At 41.6% G+C, this 18,179-nt stretch overlaps 1 protein-coding gene across 4 annotated transcripts in view; it reads right to left on the bottom strand.

Annotated features, from left to right (window-relative positions):
- The window catches only part of Arhgap18 (Rho GTPase activating protein 18), a 177,374-nt gene that overhangs the window by 50,783 nt on the left and 108,412 nt on the right, over positions 1-18,179 (bottom strand). For all 4 annotated transcript variants that reach the window (XM_063232870.1, XM_063232869.1, XM_013151040.3 and 1 more), the window contains exons 2-4: positions 9,671-9,867; positions 6,269-6,504; positions 2,433-2,496 (exon numbers count right to left, since the gene is read on the bottom strand). In XM_063232870.1, coding sequence (XP_063088940.1) covers positions 2,433-2,496; positions 6,269-6,504; positions 9,671-9,845 — 475 coding nt within the window. In that variant the 5' untranslated portion in view covers positions 9,846-9,867. The remainder of the gene's footprint in view (positions 1-2,432; positions 2,497-6,268; positions 6,505-9,670; positions 9,868-18,179) is intronic.

The following is an 18,179-nucleotide window of genomic DNA, read 5'->3' as shown; positions in this document are numbered from 1 at the left end:
TAAGAGGAAAAAAGTGATTAGCCATTTTCTTAAATTAGAAGCTATCTTTGAGGAGTTAAAAGTTTGCAGACAACAATTTAAAAACTACTTTCTTTAAAACTCCATGGCAGAATTATAACAATCCCTCTGCCTAACATACACCCAAATAATTGGGCTGTGCACACATTAAAGCTTGGTGATTATAATCCATTTAGGACATTTTAAGACATAGAAGCGTCCTCTAGAAATAGGGAAAAAGTAAAAATACATTATATGAAAAGCCTCACTTCCAATGGTAAATGAAGCCAAGGCAGAGACTAGGGAAAATAATTCTAAAGCAATGGGAGACAGAGCACTTCCACGGGAAACAGAGGGTTAATGAGCAGAGAAAAGCAATGAATTAATCATGAAAACTTACAAGGAAATCCTGAGATAAACCTCTTACTCTGAAAGCCTTCCAGTGTCAATGTTTTCATTTCTGTAATCTGTTTTCCTTTGTTTTAAAATGAACAATAGCAATAGGTTTTAGGTATTTTACTAATCTCCCAAAGTTCTCTAGCTGTGCCAAGTACCTAGAAATGCCCTTGTTTTTAAAGTTTTTTGGCTCTCTCATGGAAATCAGAGAAGAAGAAAGACAGACATATCAATGTAAAAGTCTAAGTGTTTGGGCATGCCCAATATTAAACGCATCTATTACACACCAGCCTCCTAGAGTTACAAAGTTGGTTGATCTGATGAACAGTTAAGATGGATACGCAGTGGTAGACCAACTGTAAACATGTCAACACAATATTCAACTTTATGATGTTAAATTTGGAAAACGAACTGAACATGTTTGAAACCCAAAAGTGGGAAAAACATGGAAAACACACTGTCATCCACGCCTCCTGACCTAAGTGGGAGACACTTCCGCTTTGAGAGTCCAGACAGCTTTCCCACGTGTATCCCTGCAAACCTTCCAAAGTCTGCATAACTCTGCTGGCTGGTGAGAGGGGGTCACTGCCTCAAACGGGTGCTGAGCAGCTACCCAGTGACTCGGACAGCCATGAGTGTGTCCTCCCATAACTCTGATCATGGGCTCCATGCCCACCACTTAGCATTCCAGCATAAGCAGGTGTAAATCAGTCAGCAGGGCTGCCACATTGCCCTTTCTGCTGCAGTCGAGGCTGTGAACTTGTTTTCCCAGAACTTTCTCTAATGCTGCCTATTTACAGATGGAGGAATGGAGGAAATGGAGGAAAACACGAACAGAGGGCAGTGTCGTCCTCAGGACCTGTTATACAACTGCCAAGCACTCTTCCCCAGAGCTCCAAGCATTGTAACGCTGGCACCAAATGTCCGCCTGTCCCCCAGCTCTGCCAGCCTACTAGATACTTTGCTGGGGTACGGACTTGTGGAAACACTGGGAATCATTTTCTGCTATAATCCATGGAGCCACAGAAACTTTCACAGAAGAGCAGGAAAAAATGAAATGCTTTCATAGGTATGTATGTGTGCATATGCAAACACATAGGCATATGTCAATGCCTGTACATCTACATATTTTTTTTTAAGGTAGGAGTGCAAGAGAGATGTTCCAAAAAAAAAGTAGGTTGGAGGTGCTAACACTGTAACGTTTCCCACATAATCCAGGGTAACTCATGACCTTCATTGGGAAGACTAGGAACCCTCCCAGGCCTCTAGTTTACCTGACACCCACATCTCCCACTTCCAAACTAAATGTTAACGGCATGAATGTCCAAGACACGGACATTTAAGACGATAAACACATTTCACCGTTGTTATTGTTTGGTGAGTAAATATTAAGGACAAAATTGTTATGCTTAAATCAATGAGCTTAATTTAGAACAGTCCTCCTTTTTGTAGACAAAACAGGTATAATTTTTTCTTTTAAGTACCAATAGAATCTTATTAATTTTCTTCCCCGCTTTGAACTTCTATTTTGGAACTCAATATTCAAAGAGAAAAAGCTTGAAAAAAAATAGTAATCAACTACTCCCCCTCCAAATCTTAATTTTAAGTGCCCCTAAATGTTTTGAAAATTAATCCATTTACTAATTGGAGAAGCAAGCTTTAAATTCCCTGGTTGCACTTCTAGCTGTATGATCTCGGAACAATGAATTTACGTTTCTAAAACTCAGTTGTCTGATCTGCAAAACGGCTGAAGCCCAGAACCCACCATGGAGAGCTGCTGAGGGCAGGAAATGAACTTTCCACACAATGCCTAACACAGGATACTCACTCAGGATGCTATGTGTGGACTCTGGGTCAGATGGGGACACACTTCACCCTAAAGCCCAATGTTACATTCAGCTCCCTGTAATTACCCATTTGGGATCTTACATTGTTATTTTAACAGAGTTTGCCTACTAGAATTAAAGGTAAGAATCTTTAAAAGTTGTAATTGTTTATTACAGTAATTAAAGGGAGGGGGAGAATTAAGTCCAACATACCATCTTTTTCTTGGTATTTGTTTTCATTTGTTCCAACTGACTGCAATTCAGGACCATCTGGAGCCTAAACATAGAAAACCAGCCATTTAGTCAGAAAATGAGCCATTCAGTCATCTCCAAGTCACAACCTGAGAAAGCGGCACTGTAAATAATGTCATTACTGACCTGCGGAGTACAGACAAATGTGCTCAGACACACAACGGTCACAGTGGGCAAAGACAGCACGATGGTTATAACCAGCAAGCAATCATCGAACAAATACGTGATGATGACCCACAAGCGTAAGACAAAACATTGCAGGGAAAATGGAAAATGTCAAGTGTCCCTGTCATTAAAAATATCACTACCTCATCGAGAGGAAAAAAAAAACCATGTAGAAAGCTACTCGTACTGAGCAAGTGATGAATAAACAAAGCGTGGTTTACCTATACAACAGAATATTTGGTATAAAAATGAAATACGTTTCAACATGGAGGAATCCTGAAACCACCATACTACACAAAAGGAACCAGTCACAAAAGACCACATATATGATTCTGCATATTTTAATATCTTTACTATGCGAAATGTCCACAATAGACAAATGAGGAAGACAAAGTAGATTAGCAGCTGCCTCAGTGAAGGCAGCATGAGGGCTGGCTGTGTCTGGTTACGGACTTTCTGAGGGGGCCATGACAGTGTGCTGTCACTGACATGGTGCAGGAGAATGTGACTGTCATAAAACCCACCAAGTTGCACTGGATAAACTTACAATATATGGATTTCATCTCAATAGTGCTGAGAGAAAACACAAAAAGACAAAGCTGAATTAGTTACAAGCTGAGGATAGAAATTTTTTTGTAAAAAAAAAAAAAAGTAATACATGAAAGGTTAAATTAAAACTAATCAATTGACATGAAGACCTAAAACACTCGCTGGTATTCTTTTTGTCAAGGGAGTCAGGCAGCGACACCCAAGGCATGTGGCCCTCTGGGGTTCGAATTTGAGATGGCACAGCTGGCTTCACCTACCAGCAAGTAGATGTGGTCACACTCACTTCCTCTTTCCCTGCCAGGCCACCCTGAGAAGCCTGAGGGAGTGAATTAATTTTAAAACAGTCATTCTATTGGATTTCATCACCCCCAATCAAAAGTGGACCTGGTGGTACCACCACCCTGGGTATGAATCACAAAGAACTCCCATTTCCACCTGTAACCTATGGAAAGCATCAGAGCAGGGGAACATGCATGCCAATAATGTCCAATCAGATGCATATCAGCCTCAGTACAGGGCACAGCAAGTCCCAAACCCCAGAAGTGACACACAGGTGCATACACATCGGCTGGCTGCAGGACAGGACCGTGCATCCTCCTTCCTGCATCCACAACGCTGTGGACAGCTCATCTCCATCGCACAGCACACTCAGCAAGACGCTAAGCTTGCTGGGAGCCTGTATTTTGGAATATGTGGTCTCACTCTTGGCCTTAGCAACTGAAGGTGGCAGGGTAGATGGTATTCATTGCGGTATGGTATGTCCTAGTATTAGCAAGGGCTTCATGGAAAAGCACTGCAAATGAAAGAGTAAATGTGCACTCTTGCAGAAGAACTGCAAGTCAAGGCGTCTGGGCCATGTTTGCTTGAGGGACTGGGAATGTAAACCAAATGTCTAATGGGCAGCAGTGCTTCAATTAAAGGCATGCAATGCGAGTGAGTCAACATTATTTTAATTTGTTTGTGCTATTTTTTAATGAGTCCATCAGATGATACAATCCACCAATTACCTTGGACTTGAAACCATATGGTTTAAACATTACCAGGAATTTGCTGGAAAGTGCTGCTTCTAGAAAATGCGATAGAAACATCCTCTCAAAGACTGGCAAGAGTCCCACAATACATGTTCTGCTTAGGCTCAGCTCTCTGCCTCCTCCCTCTCTTCATGCCCTTTTAGCTCTGGTAGGGAGGGTTAATTGGGGAGGAAATACTGTAATACTATATTTCCTTTCTATTCATTTTTCTACAGCTGGAAACCTCATTTGGTCCTTTGACACCAGTGGATATATCCCAAATAACTGCTGGGTAGTAAGTCAGACAAGTGCCTGGAGCAATCTAGTGACCTCAGAATTCCCATTAAAAGGACTAGATTTGATCCAAAATTGGCCATCCAAATTGATCTGTAGCTAGGAAACACTTCTTGGAAAAATGAAACATCTACCAAAAGCGAAAATCCTGCACATGAGACAAAGAACCTTTAACTATAAGCCCTGCCGCTCCATATTTTTATAAAGAATCATAAAATTTTTATTACCCTTTTATAGTATAAATAGAATCTCACATTTAGAATGCTCAGTATCAGAACTGTAGATGGCAATGAAACATAGCAGGACAGAAAACAGTTAAAAGCATGCACTTTGGGGTCAAATTTGGGTTTAGTGTCTATGGGACATTGGGCAAATTACTTAAAATCTATGAGCCTCAGCCTTAGAAAGGAAACGATAATACCTCACTCATAAGCCTGCTGGAGGAATTCATTGAGATAAAGCAGACAAAGCAGTTAGCACAATAATTGTGTGTGAGTGTCCCCCAAACCCTCATGCAGCCATGGAAGCAGGTGAATCTAGTGTTTGTGATTGGTTCATTGTCCAGCACTGGGATTGGTGGTGTTAGTGCTGCACCCACCCAGGGGTGGAGCCAGTATACTATAAAAGGGAGGGAAGGAGGCATACTTTCCCCTTTCTACCCTATTTGCTCTTGTTGCTTGTGGTAGCTATGAATGGATGCCTCTCAGCCACACCACCCTGCCTTGGAGCCATCTGAGTATGGACTGAAACCTCCACAAACTATAAGCTAAATAAACCTTTCCTTCCCTCATTTTGGGCATCAGGAATTTTATCTCAGCAATGAAAGAAAAATAACTAAGACTCAACACACACTGAACGTTCAGTGGTGGTGGCAGATTGGTATTGCCATTGTTACCATTACAATCATTGTTGAAGAGTCCCTTCATTCCTTCTCATTTTAACTACTTCAGTGGATCTTACAAGCCGAAGCTACTGGGGCCAGAATGTAAATCCACTGTGACATTAAGAACACCCTTTATCTTTTTTCAACAGCAAGACACTCTTGATGAAAGAAAGAACAATAATTGTCATTCTGCACAAATTCCTGATTTCCTCATGAATGAATGCTAATTAACATAGGAACTGCCTATTGTAAGCAGCAGTGTTCTGAGTCACGCAGGTCTAATACTGTACACCAACCTTTCTCGACACCTCTTTACTCAGTTTCTACCAGACTCCAACATCTTCCATTAACATGTTCACCATTTGCACAGGAATTCACTCCAATCATGTATATGCAAGAGTATAATGCTTAAGCACGAGCCACAAAGGGGACTCAATTTCATGTCTCAGGATCCCTAGTTCGTAATGCAGCTGCCATTAGCACTCTCATATTCCACTCCCTCCCCTTTCTGGGTCTGAAAAACCCAAATAGTCCTGTAAGCATTAAGAGATAGAGAAGATCTAGTTGTTCTCGTCTCAGTATTGCTAATAATTGGCAGTCAGAATGCCTGGGACACCTTCCCTGATGCTCCCAGTATCGATCTAAAACTCTAAGGATGCCATCTACTCCCAACAGGATGCTCACATCGAGTTTTTACTTCTAGCATCTTGCCCCATCAGTACAACCCCCAGAAGGGCAGGGATCAAAACCTGTTGGTTCACTGCAGGCACCTTTGGTACCCAGATGTCATCACTGGCACCTGCTAAGTAATTTGTAATCATTTGAATCAAACTGGATGGGTCCAAGTGAGGCTCAGGAGTTAATCGCTTGCCTCAATATTGGAGAAGAAAACTTACTTTTTCTTTTAACTCTGTCTGTTGAGCAAATATGTCTCTGACATCAGGAATGTGGTATTGTTTGTTTTTCTTCCGCAAGGTCTGGGAGACCGTCTCTACCCGTTTCTGGACAGCTGCTGCCTGGGTGCGTGTCAGGGTGGACAGAAACACCATGCTTTCCTGGGGATCCTCGGCTGACTCTCCAAAGAGATTGGACAGGCCCGCCTCCTTCAGCCACTCTTCTTCCAGTTCGCCCTCTGAGACAGAAGGTTAAAAAAAAAACAAAACAGCTTTTAAATCACACATTACAAAAATGTTCAATTTTTACAAGCTGTTAAATATTCTTCCTGAAATTCAGCTATTGTAACCGAGCTGTGTTGCTCAGATTCATTATCTGAAACTTGGACAACAGCCATCTATGCTGGCCACAGTGCTATCCAATGGAAGGTGATTTCATAGATAGGCGATTACAAAACCTTAAATGACTTCACATGTAATTAACCTCCACAACGTCTTGCAGATTAACTGTAGAGGCTGATACTGTTGCCTTCTAAGAGACTGCAAGCGATGAAAAGATAAGTTGCTCCCATCAATTACACAAGGCAGTCAGACCAGGCTGTGGATGCTGGGCTGGCAACCTGGGTCACGTTCAGCGCCATCCAGAGTCCCACGATGCTTTGTGGGAAGGTGTGCTTCTTCTGCTCACAGTGGCTGACGGGACAGGGGACAGTAGCTGACAGCAGCTGGACACAGGGAATTATACAGTTTCAACGTACTCTTTCTAATCCTGCCATCAACACATCAGTTCATATTATTTCATTATTTTTTAAACAAATTTTAAAAAGTACCCTGTTTAAAAAAAAACAGACGATATGGGAAAATAATTAAATACCTGAATCCATTCAAATCACTGAAAATAGGAAACAGGGATTACAGTCAACCCTCCATATCCCACAGGCTGTGCATCTGATGATTGAACCCAGCAGACTGAAAACATCCTCTAAAAATGTTGTACCTGCATTGAATGCGTGCAGGCATTGTCATCAGTCCTTAAGTCACACAGGGTAACAACTGAGTAGCATGGGCATTGCTTTATGTGTGTCCAGAGAGGACCAAAAAAAGCATATGAGATAATACCAACAGGCCACATGCAAATAATGTGCCATGGTATAGAAAGAACTTGAGAGTTGTGGATGTTGATATCTGCAGTAGTCTGGAACCAATCACCCATGAATATCAAGGGGTAACTACGCTGTTTAATCACAGAAAATCAGGAGGCTAAATAGAGAGATTCACTCCAACCATTATGCTTACAGCAATGATTTGGGTCCATTCTGCAGCTGTGCCACTAGGCAAGTCCCTCTGTCTCAAGGTGACCCCATTGTCTCATCTGTAAACTGGATGGCAGCTCCCCCAGCCACATGCTAACCAAGGCTGAGGACATGGCAGGGGAGGAGCTTCACAGGGTACTAGCATAGCCTGCGCCACATGGGATGGCACTGGCTGTGTGCATCCTTCTACACTACATAAATTCCTTCATGACAGTAATTGGGTGTTAATAACCTGGCTCCTGTCAGACACTCTGTTTATTGACATAAAAAGTCAGTCAACTATTATTATTAATGCTGTTTAGGTAGGGCTCAGTACAGATATACAAAACCAAATTGCTGGAGGTAAAAAATAGCTGGAATTGCTATGACGAGGAAAACAGAGTACCACAGAGAGTCATTTATTTCAACCAACAGAAGTAAGTTCAAACTGTATAAGGTTTTAAAAAAAAAAGTGTAGGCACACAGAAACCACTCTGGCCAGTCTTTTTGATGACCACATTGTGCATGATAATTTTTTCTTTTTTTGAGACAGGGTCTCGCTGCATAGCCCAGGCTGGCCTCAGCTTTCTGAGTGCTAGGCATGCACCACCACACCTGGCCACTATTGTTTTTATCTTCAGAGAATTATCAAGCAGCTAGCAACACATGGCTTAAATGCTACTTTATTTTACTAAGCAGGCCACTGTAACACTGCTTCCATCTTGAAACATAGCGACAGAAAGACTAAGAAACAATATTAATTACCACAAATAACTTGACTTTACTACTAACATGTTTGGGGAAGAAAGAAAGAAACTGAAACAGAGCTGGTGATTTGGCTTTTTTTTTTTTAAACAAATCTAAGAAATGTTACATTAAGAAAAATTCCTCAACTTTAAAATTATTGGATTCTTTTCCAAGTAATGGTGCAGCCAAGGAGAAAATCTAATACAGACATTTCTAACTAGCTCCATCCTGAATCATTTAGTAAAGAAGTCACTTCACTGAGAAAGAAATCTCTTAGCAGGTGACAAGGCACAGACTTCACTCTCTGCCTTCGTCTATCGTCTGAATTATCAAAACAGAGTACTCACAGATCTACAGATGGCATAGAAAGAATGCTAATAAAATATGTGCCCAAACTGAGCATTCAAAAGCTTGGTGATTGCTTGAATTTAAGAGATTAGAGAAATGGAATGAAATTAAAAAAAAAAAAGAAATAGATTATTACACGTTTTTTTCTACAATACAAGTGCAGTGGCACATAGTGTGGCAAAATACAGTTGGGAAAAGACTTGAAAAGTTATGGGACAAACACAAGAAAGAGGCAACTTCAGAAGTTAAAAAACACTCATGCTGTCTTTCTTTTTTTTTAATTTTATTTTTTTTTTTGTCTTTTTCGGTACCAGGGATCGAACTCACGACTGCCTGCTTGCAAGGCAGGCGCTTATGCCGCTGAGCTAAATCCCCAGCCCCACTGTCTTTCAATGTAGATCTGTACTCCTCAATCATTATGACTACAACACCTGAAAACCAGCCACACACAAAAAAAAAAAAAAATGGTCTGATAAACTTTCCTTCTAGAAATGACAGCTAGAAACAGGGTATCCCCAACTCTTTGAAAGGCATCCACCCTGTAAAAGTACAGCGAACTTTCTTTGCTCTCCTCCAAAGGCAAAAAATCTACAGCATGTGAGTTGAAGTTAGAAGCTAGTAGGCCACAAATCAATAAAGAAATATCAAAAGCAATCAAGTAGACCACTAGAAAACAGTATCACTTAAAAATCGGGACCTTTCTGTAAACATCTACATTTCCTGGAGACCAAGCAACTACGTGGGAGGAGTGTTATCAAATGCAGTTTAGTTGATTTTCAAAGACCAAGCTTAACTCTTAAGAAATTTAGCCACACTTGGTGGAGCCATAACTACAAACTAAGAGAATTTACTGAGGCCTCTTTCGCTGGGCAGCTCTATCCACACATCTGCCACAAACAATTTTCAAGTTGAAGGGCAACTAGCAGTATCACCTTCTGGTTGTTCTGTTCCCCTCTATGCACCCACTTCCCACAAATACATACAACAAGAATGCCAGCTTCATTTATTTAGTTATTACCATCAGGGATTTTGACAACCACCACCTCTTGAGCTTGTCTGTTTTCACTAGATTTCTTGATATTTTCCAGTTCTGTCCAGTAGTCCTCCATAGACATTTCATCCAAGGAATCCTGGGAACTCGACCGATCGAATGGAGGCTTCTCTGTAGCTTTCGTCGTGCTTCCCTGGCTCATGGTGTACTGGCCATACCTGCAACTACACATACAAAAGAAAACAAGGTTTATCTGGGTTCAAGAGGAAGAAGTCATACGACTTTCAAAATATAACACTGAGCTGGAGAATTTGGAAACGGTTTCCCTCGGGATGCTACTGCTTATAAGACGCTTGTAAAACAATGTGTTTGAGAACCTATGGTGGAGGGCTGGGGGTACAGCTCTGCGGCACAGCACCTTCCTGGTAAGCGCGAGGTCATGAGTTCCATCCCTGGGACCACAAAAACAAAACAAAGCAAAAAACAACAAACAACAACAACAACAAAACAAAACAAAACAATAAAAACCCACTGTGAAAAAACAACATAGGAATTGACTTTTCCATGTATTTCCATTCTCTAGGAAATACAGAAACAATTGCCACAATCTACAGTTTCTAGGGTGTTAGGGTGTTAGCTTACATGACCTTAAATTACTTTAAGACTCACTTAAATCTGAAACTTTGTTTCTCAGAAAACAATAGTATAAATATTGATTATAGGCTATTAATAAATAACATTAGGAAGAAATTTTTCCAATATTTATCATTTACATTTATAAGCCAAACTCAATCAACTCTTATATAGCATGCACCTTCAATCAATGAATAGAGTATTATTTGAATTCCCAATTTTGGAACTACCATATAAATAAAAGGATGATTTATTAAATTTGCTGCTGTGTATATTATAACTTTTAAGTGAGTTTAACATTCATTTATTGGCAACCGCTCAATTATGGCAAGAATAGTTTGGGATTACTTCAAATATTTAATTTACATATTACCTATGAAGAGAAGAAAATTAAGTAAGAGTACTTTGTGGCTTCAAGTAAACTATACTTTATTTATAGTTCACATCTATTCTACTTCTAAAGTTGAATTAGAGCTTATAACTACTAGAAATGTTAAATTTTGTTTCAATACTTATAGAATAAGGAAAAACAACAATTACCTGAAAAGGGAAATGTTTCTGCTATGGTGCCTTTCTTTTATATACAATATTTTTTTAAAAAGCAAAATTTGAGTGGAAACAATAATTGGTGAAAAAGCGTTTTAATATACTAAATTTGAATTGCTTTTTTATTTCCCAAGAAGGACTTCTAGGAAGTAATATGCTGCTGAATTAGTTTTACACCCTGTACAATTTGAAAATAAAAAGAAATAAAATTCTTTAATAGCATGTGAACAACCTCACCTCTAAACCAGCCTTTCCCACAATTTAGGATACTAGAATTTTAATTCCGCAGGAGGGAGATGCTTGGTCACTGAGCTCTGGGCAAATCCACCCCGTTTAATTCTAACTGGTGTATTAGAAAAAAGCAAAGAACTCAATTGCCCCTTGCTGCAAATACAGGTAATATCACTGAACAGTTACCTACAGTGTTAATAGGCCAGTTTTATCCCCTTAAAGATGGTTCTCCGGCCTTGCTTAAGCACTTTATTGATGCTATTCACATGAATGAATAAACAGTCACTATCATCTCTCCCTGGTAACAACCTTGGGTGGTGATGGGTGGATACGGCTCAGGGCCAACAAGAATAATTCTAGCCGTGCTTGTGAGCCTCTTTCCTCAAATCTCCATTGTCCATTGTCTGCCTCCTCCCTCCCTTAGTTTAAGGGGTATTTCCTTCCTCTCTGGCCCTAGCATCCTGTTTACCTCACTGTATTCCCCCTGCTCCCCCGCAGTGGCCCCAGTGGTCACTACACAACCAACCTGTTCTTCACGTGACTTTTAGGTCTGAGTCTTAAGAGTGTAAGTAAAAAGGTATCTTTCTCTTAAACATGATTTTTAAGTTTGGAGGAACAGTAACTCAATGTATCTAGATTCATAGTCCTAATCCTGCCTCTCCAAGAAGGCTAAAACTAATTACAGACTGTCTGCCAGATTCATTTTTATTTCAAATTAAATTGTCAAGTACACAGATGCTCTATCTTTGATTTTGCTTCTGTCATTTATTTATTGATGTATTTATTTTTGATGTAACAGTGGGGATTGAACCCAGGGCTTTCACACTGAACTACATTTCCAGCATCACCTGTTTTGTTTATTTGTGTTTTACTATTTATTTGAGAGCATTTCGTGAGGTTTTCCAGGCTGGGCTCAAACTTGTGATCCTCCTGCCTCAGCCCCTAGGATGGCGGGGTTTACAGCTGTGTGCTACCATGCCTGGCTTTTACTTCTTACAGTATAATACTGGCTACCTCAGTCTGTTTCTTACCCTTGGTCTCAATGACCCCCAAGGGAGTCAACAATAGTACAGTGAACTGTACAGAGTATAAAGGCTAATGTCAAATTATGTGGTTTATCTGCTCACAGGAAAGAAGTACAGCTGAACTAGAAATCTGCTAAGCCTTTCATTCCTGAAGGAATGTGTTTATTCTGGCAAGAATTTCCCAGTATATTTCCATTAAGGGAGCAAGGGCATGGAGTCATAGCACTGTTACACAAAATGCATCTATTCACCTGTACCAAGCCCTGCCTCCAAAATATGCGTAACGCAAGTCTCACAGCTCAGTGCTGATGAACTGACTCAATATTGTGACTTTAATAAGATTCACAACCCGCACAAGGTTTTACCACAACCTGAAAATACTGAGTCATGGATTCTTTTTCTTTTCACACTGCTTGCCCCCTCCCCTTAGATCACAGGAAAGTTTGGCAAAAACACATTTTCCACTTAAATAGGCCTCAGGAATCAAGTGCCAGGAGGCAGCGGAAGACATGCAGTGGCCAACTCCCTGCTTCAGGTGCCCCTTCTCTCAAGACGTAAGCGAACGTTTTCCCAGGGCTTAGCAATCAGCAGTCACACAGCTTCTTTCCATCTTGGGATCTGCTCTGCTTTGTACTTCAGACCAGCCATGGCTAACAATCTGGAACCTTCTTAAAACTTCCCTGGTAAGTGGCCAGCAGACCAATTTCCTCTTTCCTGCTTTCAGGGTTATGTTATTTGATACCTCGCTCATTCTGAAATTTGGGTTCAGAGCCATAAAGCAACATCTGCTGGACGTAATGAACTGCAGAACAGAAATACTTTACATTTCCAAAAGATCCAAGCCAGCACAGTGCAGAAATAATCAAAAGAACATGGCTCACACCACAGGCAACTGGCCATGACCTCGCCTGACCTACTGGCAGGCAACTATTCCAAGTTTTTTCCCTCTCTGCCCGCTTAAAAGCCCAAGTGTTGGTCATACATGGCCAGGCTTCCAACGCACCCCTATTTCTTTTTTGTTTTTGTCTTTTTCCTTTTTATCGGTACTGGGAATCGAACTCACCTTGCAAGGCAGGCACTTAAGCCGCTGAGCTAAATCCCCAGCCCCGACACACCCCTATTTCTCACCTCTTACAACCATCAGTATGCAACTGCAGAGAGTCCACTAAAAGAGATCACCTGTGCTGCCCGACAGAGCACCGCTCCCAGCTCTGGTGCAAGCTAAGCTCTTTCCAACACCCCACAGCACAGTCACCCGTCTTCTGTCATAGGCACCAACACCTCCAGGGAACATTCACTGCACACACCCTGATGCATTTCTCCTTTGTCACCTTGCTAGCATGTCCTTCATGCTATATTTAGCTTTTAAAATTAGGGATTTGTTCTGCTGTATTTTCTCTAGACAGGCATCACCCCCTCTCTGTGATCATTTTTCCAGCTGATCAGTGAATTTCAAAGGTACTGATATCATTCCAGGGATGGATAATGCCCGTTATTTATTTTGTTGTAAAGAATATGGAACTGGTCTGTGCAGTAAACATCTCCCTAGGAGATGGGGGCTGCATCTCATGACACCAGGGTCTACTGGAAGACAGCAAGCTGATCAATGATTCACCCCGCCACGGATGGAGTCAGCAGGGAGACAGGAGACAACGTCTCTATTCAATTTTTCAGTCTATAAAATGGGATATTAACAACAGTGGGAGTAGGGGAACAGAGGGTCATTGGTTCGATCCCCAGAATTTCAAAACCAACCAAATAAACAGGCAAACACCCACCAGCCTTAATTCCTACCAAAGTGCCGGACAGGTAACCATGGGAAGACCACAGCTAACTTTTCACTGCTATCTATTATCCCACTGCCACTCACCCGGTTTTGTTTGTTCTGATGCTGGGACCTGAGCCCAGAGCCTCAGGAATGCTAAGTGCATACTCTATGGCTACACACAACCACATCCACAGCCACTACCCCTCCTCCTCTTTTCCTAAGGTCACCTTTGCTCTCTTCTGAGGTCCAGAGGGATTGGTTATCCTATGGGGATTCTCAGTGCTTTGGTTCCAGAGCTCCTTACATACTTAATATATTTTAAGGTCTCCCAAAGAGCTTTAGGCACATACGTGTGTGTGTGTGTGTGTGTGCATGTGCATGCATGCATGTGTGGTCTCTACTGATGTTCTTAGCAGTTGATATTAAAACTAAAACAATAAAGACTACTCATTTGATAATAAACATTTCAACGTAAACATTTTTTAGAAAAAAAATCTTCCAACCCATCTGTAAAAAGCAAGCAAGCAAGCAAATTTTACATCCTCGAAACAGTGTTTCAAGCCCAGCTTCATAAACAGCATCTGGATGCTGACGTGCTCAGTCATCTGGAATATTACACAGCATGTCACCTCCGAGGTGCCACACTATACTCTCACGACAGAACGACTAACCAAGGAAATAACATCTCAGTGATAGTATGAAAAGTTTTGATCTCCTAGGCCCCCGAAAAGCTGTGGCGGCTCCCAGACGTCCGGGAATCATGCTCTGAAACTTTCTCAAGCATCCAGCTAGTGGACCTGAGAAAGCACTTCCCATCCCAGGAACAGCACTCCAGAGTCCTATGGAGGCCCAGACGTGCTTCACGGGTGACTCTCAGCCCAACTCTTGGTTTACTTTAGTTTGGTTTCGTAGCCTCTCATAAAAACTGGGACTCACTCCAGTGATACATCCAGGCTCACTCATACGCTAGTGACATGGAAAGAAATCATCACGCAGAAAGCCTGGCCTCTGCCGGGTCTTGAGCGCTTGGCTCAGCGCCACCACATGTAAGGGGGAGCAGGTGTCCCCACTTTAGCCTGGTATCACATGTGGTTTCCCTTACTGCTCCTCTGCCATGGACCTCTCTCCCTGACACCACCTCAAGGTACGTTTATAGGGTTCAGCACGTGTCTCTCAAGTTACTGAACTATCCGGTCCAATTCCTACTATCTGTAGGCCGTGTTGTTGGGACTGAGGAAACAGTAATCCAAAGGAAGGTTTTTTGTTGCTGTTCTCATTTTTGGCATACTAAGTAAGCACTTTTGCATGGAAGAAAATTAAGAGCCTTAGAACCAGCCCCTGAAACAGGCCTTTCTAACCCTCTTCTTTCTTTCCTTGTCTGACTATAGGTCTCTTTATCACCATGAAACTTCTGCCAAACGTGTTACTGTCTTGAACTTCCTGCCCTGGAATTGTCATCAAATAACCACAGAAAATGAACCAGTTGTGGAGAAGGCAGAGGCCAGCAGCCCTCAGCAAGCCCACGGAGGCTGCCCCTATTCCAAGCAGCTTCGAGAGTGGCCAACACTGGTTCCCAGTCACAGGAGGCGTCTGCTTCTCACTCGGCCAGTTTCCTCACAGCAGAGAACAACTGGGTCACAGGTCAGGATGTCCTCCGTGGAGGCCACTCTCTTCTCCTAAAATCATCACTACCCCTCTGAAAGCACATACAGTCCCCTCTGCCACCCTCCTTGCACCTGTGACATGGCTATTCGAGCTTTAACCTTTTTCGAGTTTCATGCTGTCACATTTGTGTCCGTATTACACAGATTTGTATATCTGCTAATCTGTCCAATGTGAATGTGACTCAGCCCAACTCCAGAGAGGGTGCAGGGACCTCTCTGGCCCCTCTGACACCTACTGTGACACTGTTATAGTCAACTGACTTAGACAGAAATATTAGAGCAGACAGGGCTGGGCCCTGGAAGGAACCAGTGCAGAAGACCAGGTACCTGTTGGGGAGACAGACAACTCCACTGAGGGCCAACCTCAGAACAAAAGACAAAACAAATGCACCCACACTTAGGGATAAACATCAAGGATGCATCTTCTAAGTAGATCTCTATCACCTTGGGGAAGCCAGGTGTCACCATCCCAACCACCTACAGTTAGAGTCACTGCTGCTAAGCATGCCCATTTGTTACAGGACTCACTTCCCCATTTGTCTCTGATTTAATCAATTTTACCTGAACAGTTAATCTTATTGGTTGATCATAGTTCTGTCCCAACTCATGCCCACCTTCCGTTCCCATTTTTTCCCCACCTTGACCCACCTCTTCTTGTGGTTTTTGCTGTATAAATTCCCTAGAGAAGAAAGAGTCTTTGGCAACCCACTCAAGAGCCCTTCTGTCTCTCTCTCTCTTCTGATAGAAGCTTTCCTTCTTTCATTAAATATACTCTGCTCTTAACCTCCATGGTTACTAAAATTTATTCTTCGATCTTACGGAACACAAACTCTTAGCAGACATCTAGCAGGCTGTGAGTTTCTTCCCGTATATTAGCACTGCATGCACTGTCTGTATCTCGCTCTGTCCTGTCCAGAGACATTTTTGTTGTGTGAAGTCTGTCCTTTTGAAGTGCACTGATGTGAGTCTCTGGCTTTGTGCTTCATGTTCTTAGAAGATCCCATTAACACAGACAGTGCAGCTGGGGCCATGGGGCCACTCCCCTCCACTCACCAGAAACCAGTAAGTAGCTCTGGGGCCAAGCCCCGAACTTTGTTCTAAGCCTTATTTCCCAAAGGTAGAGATAAGGAAAATGAAGACGCCTCTGGCCACTCTGGAAAACTGCAAAACCCTAAATCAAGAGAGCTATGCACTATAACTCTGGCAGGACCTGTATTAACCTGTCTTCACCTGGAGCTCACTGAAAGCTTGTGCATATATATTGCATCTCATACATCCAATTACAGAAGAGTGCATCATGGGAAAGCACACCCCCAGCAAACAGCTGACTCAGTACTGTCAATCATGCTGTCAATCTTGTAATAGAAGAGCCAATGGGAGGCACCCTAGGCAGAACATTAACCTCTACCACGTTCCTTTTGCTGACACAAGCCCATTCACTCACATTGTCACCTAATTAATCATTGTTATTCCTTCTTTATATGTATCTGGCACAAGAACCTAGGGATCAGTTCTGGACCCTTGTCATCCACAGTAACATCATCATGTTTCTCGTCTTCCCTTTATTTCCCTGCAGGACACGAAGTTACTGGACTAAGGGGCATAATAAGGGAGATAACGGTTTATTTTTTGTCTTGGTTCTTTTTTAAAAACAAAACAGAAGTTCCTACTTGGATCCTGACATATGACCTGACCAACCTCAATGACTAAGTGTATTTGAGACAAAGTCATCTTTATTTAAACTTAAACTTCAGTACTGGATGTTAGAGATTCATACCTTTCTGTTCATATTCCAAATGACAGAATGAGGACTCACGGTTAACTCCTTCCCAAACTCGCTAACCAAAGGGATGATAAAACTAAGATCAAGATCTTGTGTTTTCTTTAGTGGTTATCTTATCATCTCAAACAGATCAAAAGAATAGAATTTGCTTTATTCTCATTAAATACACCCATATTTCTGAGTTTATAATGCAGATAGCTGAGCCAAAAGAGATATTATTGATACAGTCTATAATTAAGTGACCATTACATTTATCAAGAGACAAATACACTTAAAGATCAAACCACACTTCTCGAAAAGGCAATACCATTAGCATACCTCAAAGATCTTGAGAAAACATCCTAAAATTCATACGAATCATAGGAGACCTAGAATAGCCAAGGCAATCCCAGGCAACAAAAGCAAGGCAGAAGGCATTACAATGCCTGACTTGAAATTATACTACAGCATGTTATTGGCAGAAGAAAAACAGACCTAAGGACCAATAGAACAGAACAGAAGACACAGACACAGCTACAAACACACACAGCCACCTTATCTTTGACAAAGGGCCCAACTTGTTCACTAGAAGAAAGATAGTCACTTTAATAAGTAGTACTGGAAAAACTAGCTTTCTACATGCTGAAGACTTAAACTAGACCCCTATCTATCACTATGCACTAAAGTCAAAATAGATCAAAGACCAAAATATTAAGGCAGAAACACTAAATCCACTGGAAGACAAAAGACATAGAAATCTTGAGGACACAGGGGTAGGCAAAAGGTTCATGAACAAAATACAAATTACATGGAAAATACTTCAAAGAATCAACTGGGACCTCAATTTATTAAAAAGTTTTTATACATCAAAACAAATCATAAACCGAGTAAAAAGAAAACCCATGGA

This window comes from Cavia porcellus, unplaced genomic scaffold (genome assembly GCF_034190915.1).
Source record: "Cavia porcellus strain 051 isolate PalLab524CR breed Dunkin Hartley unplaced genomic scaffold, mCavPor4.1 scaffold_22, whole genome shotgun sequence".
NCBI lineage: Eukaryota > Metazoa > Chordata > Mammalia > Rodentia > Caviidae > Cavia > Cavia porcellus.
This window is presented reverse-complemented; position numbering and strand designations above follow the sequence as displayed.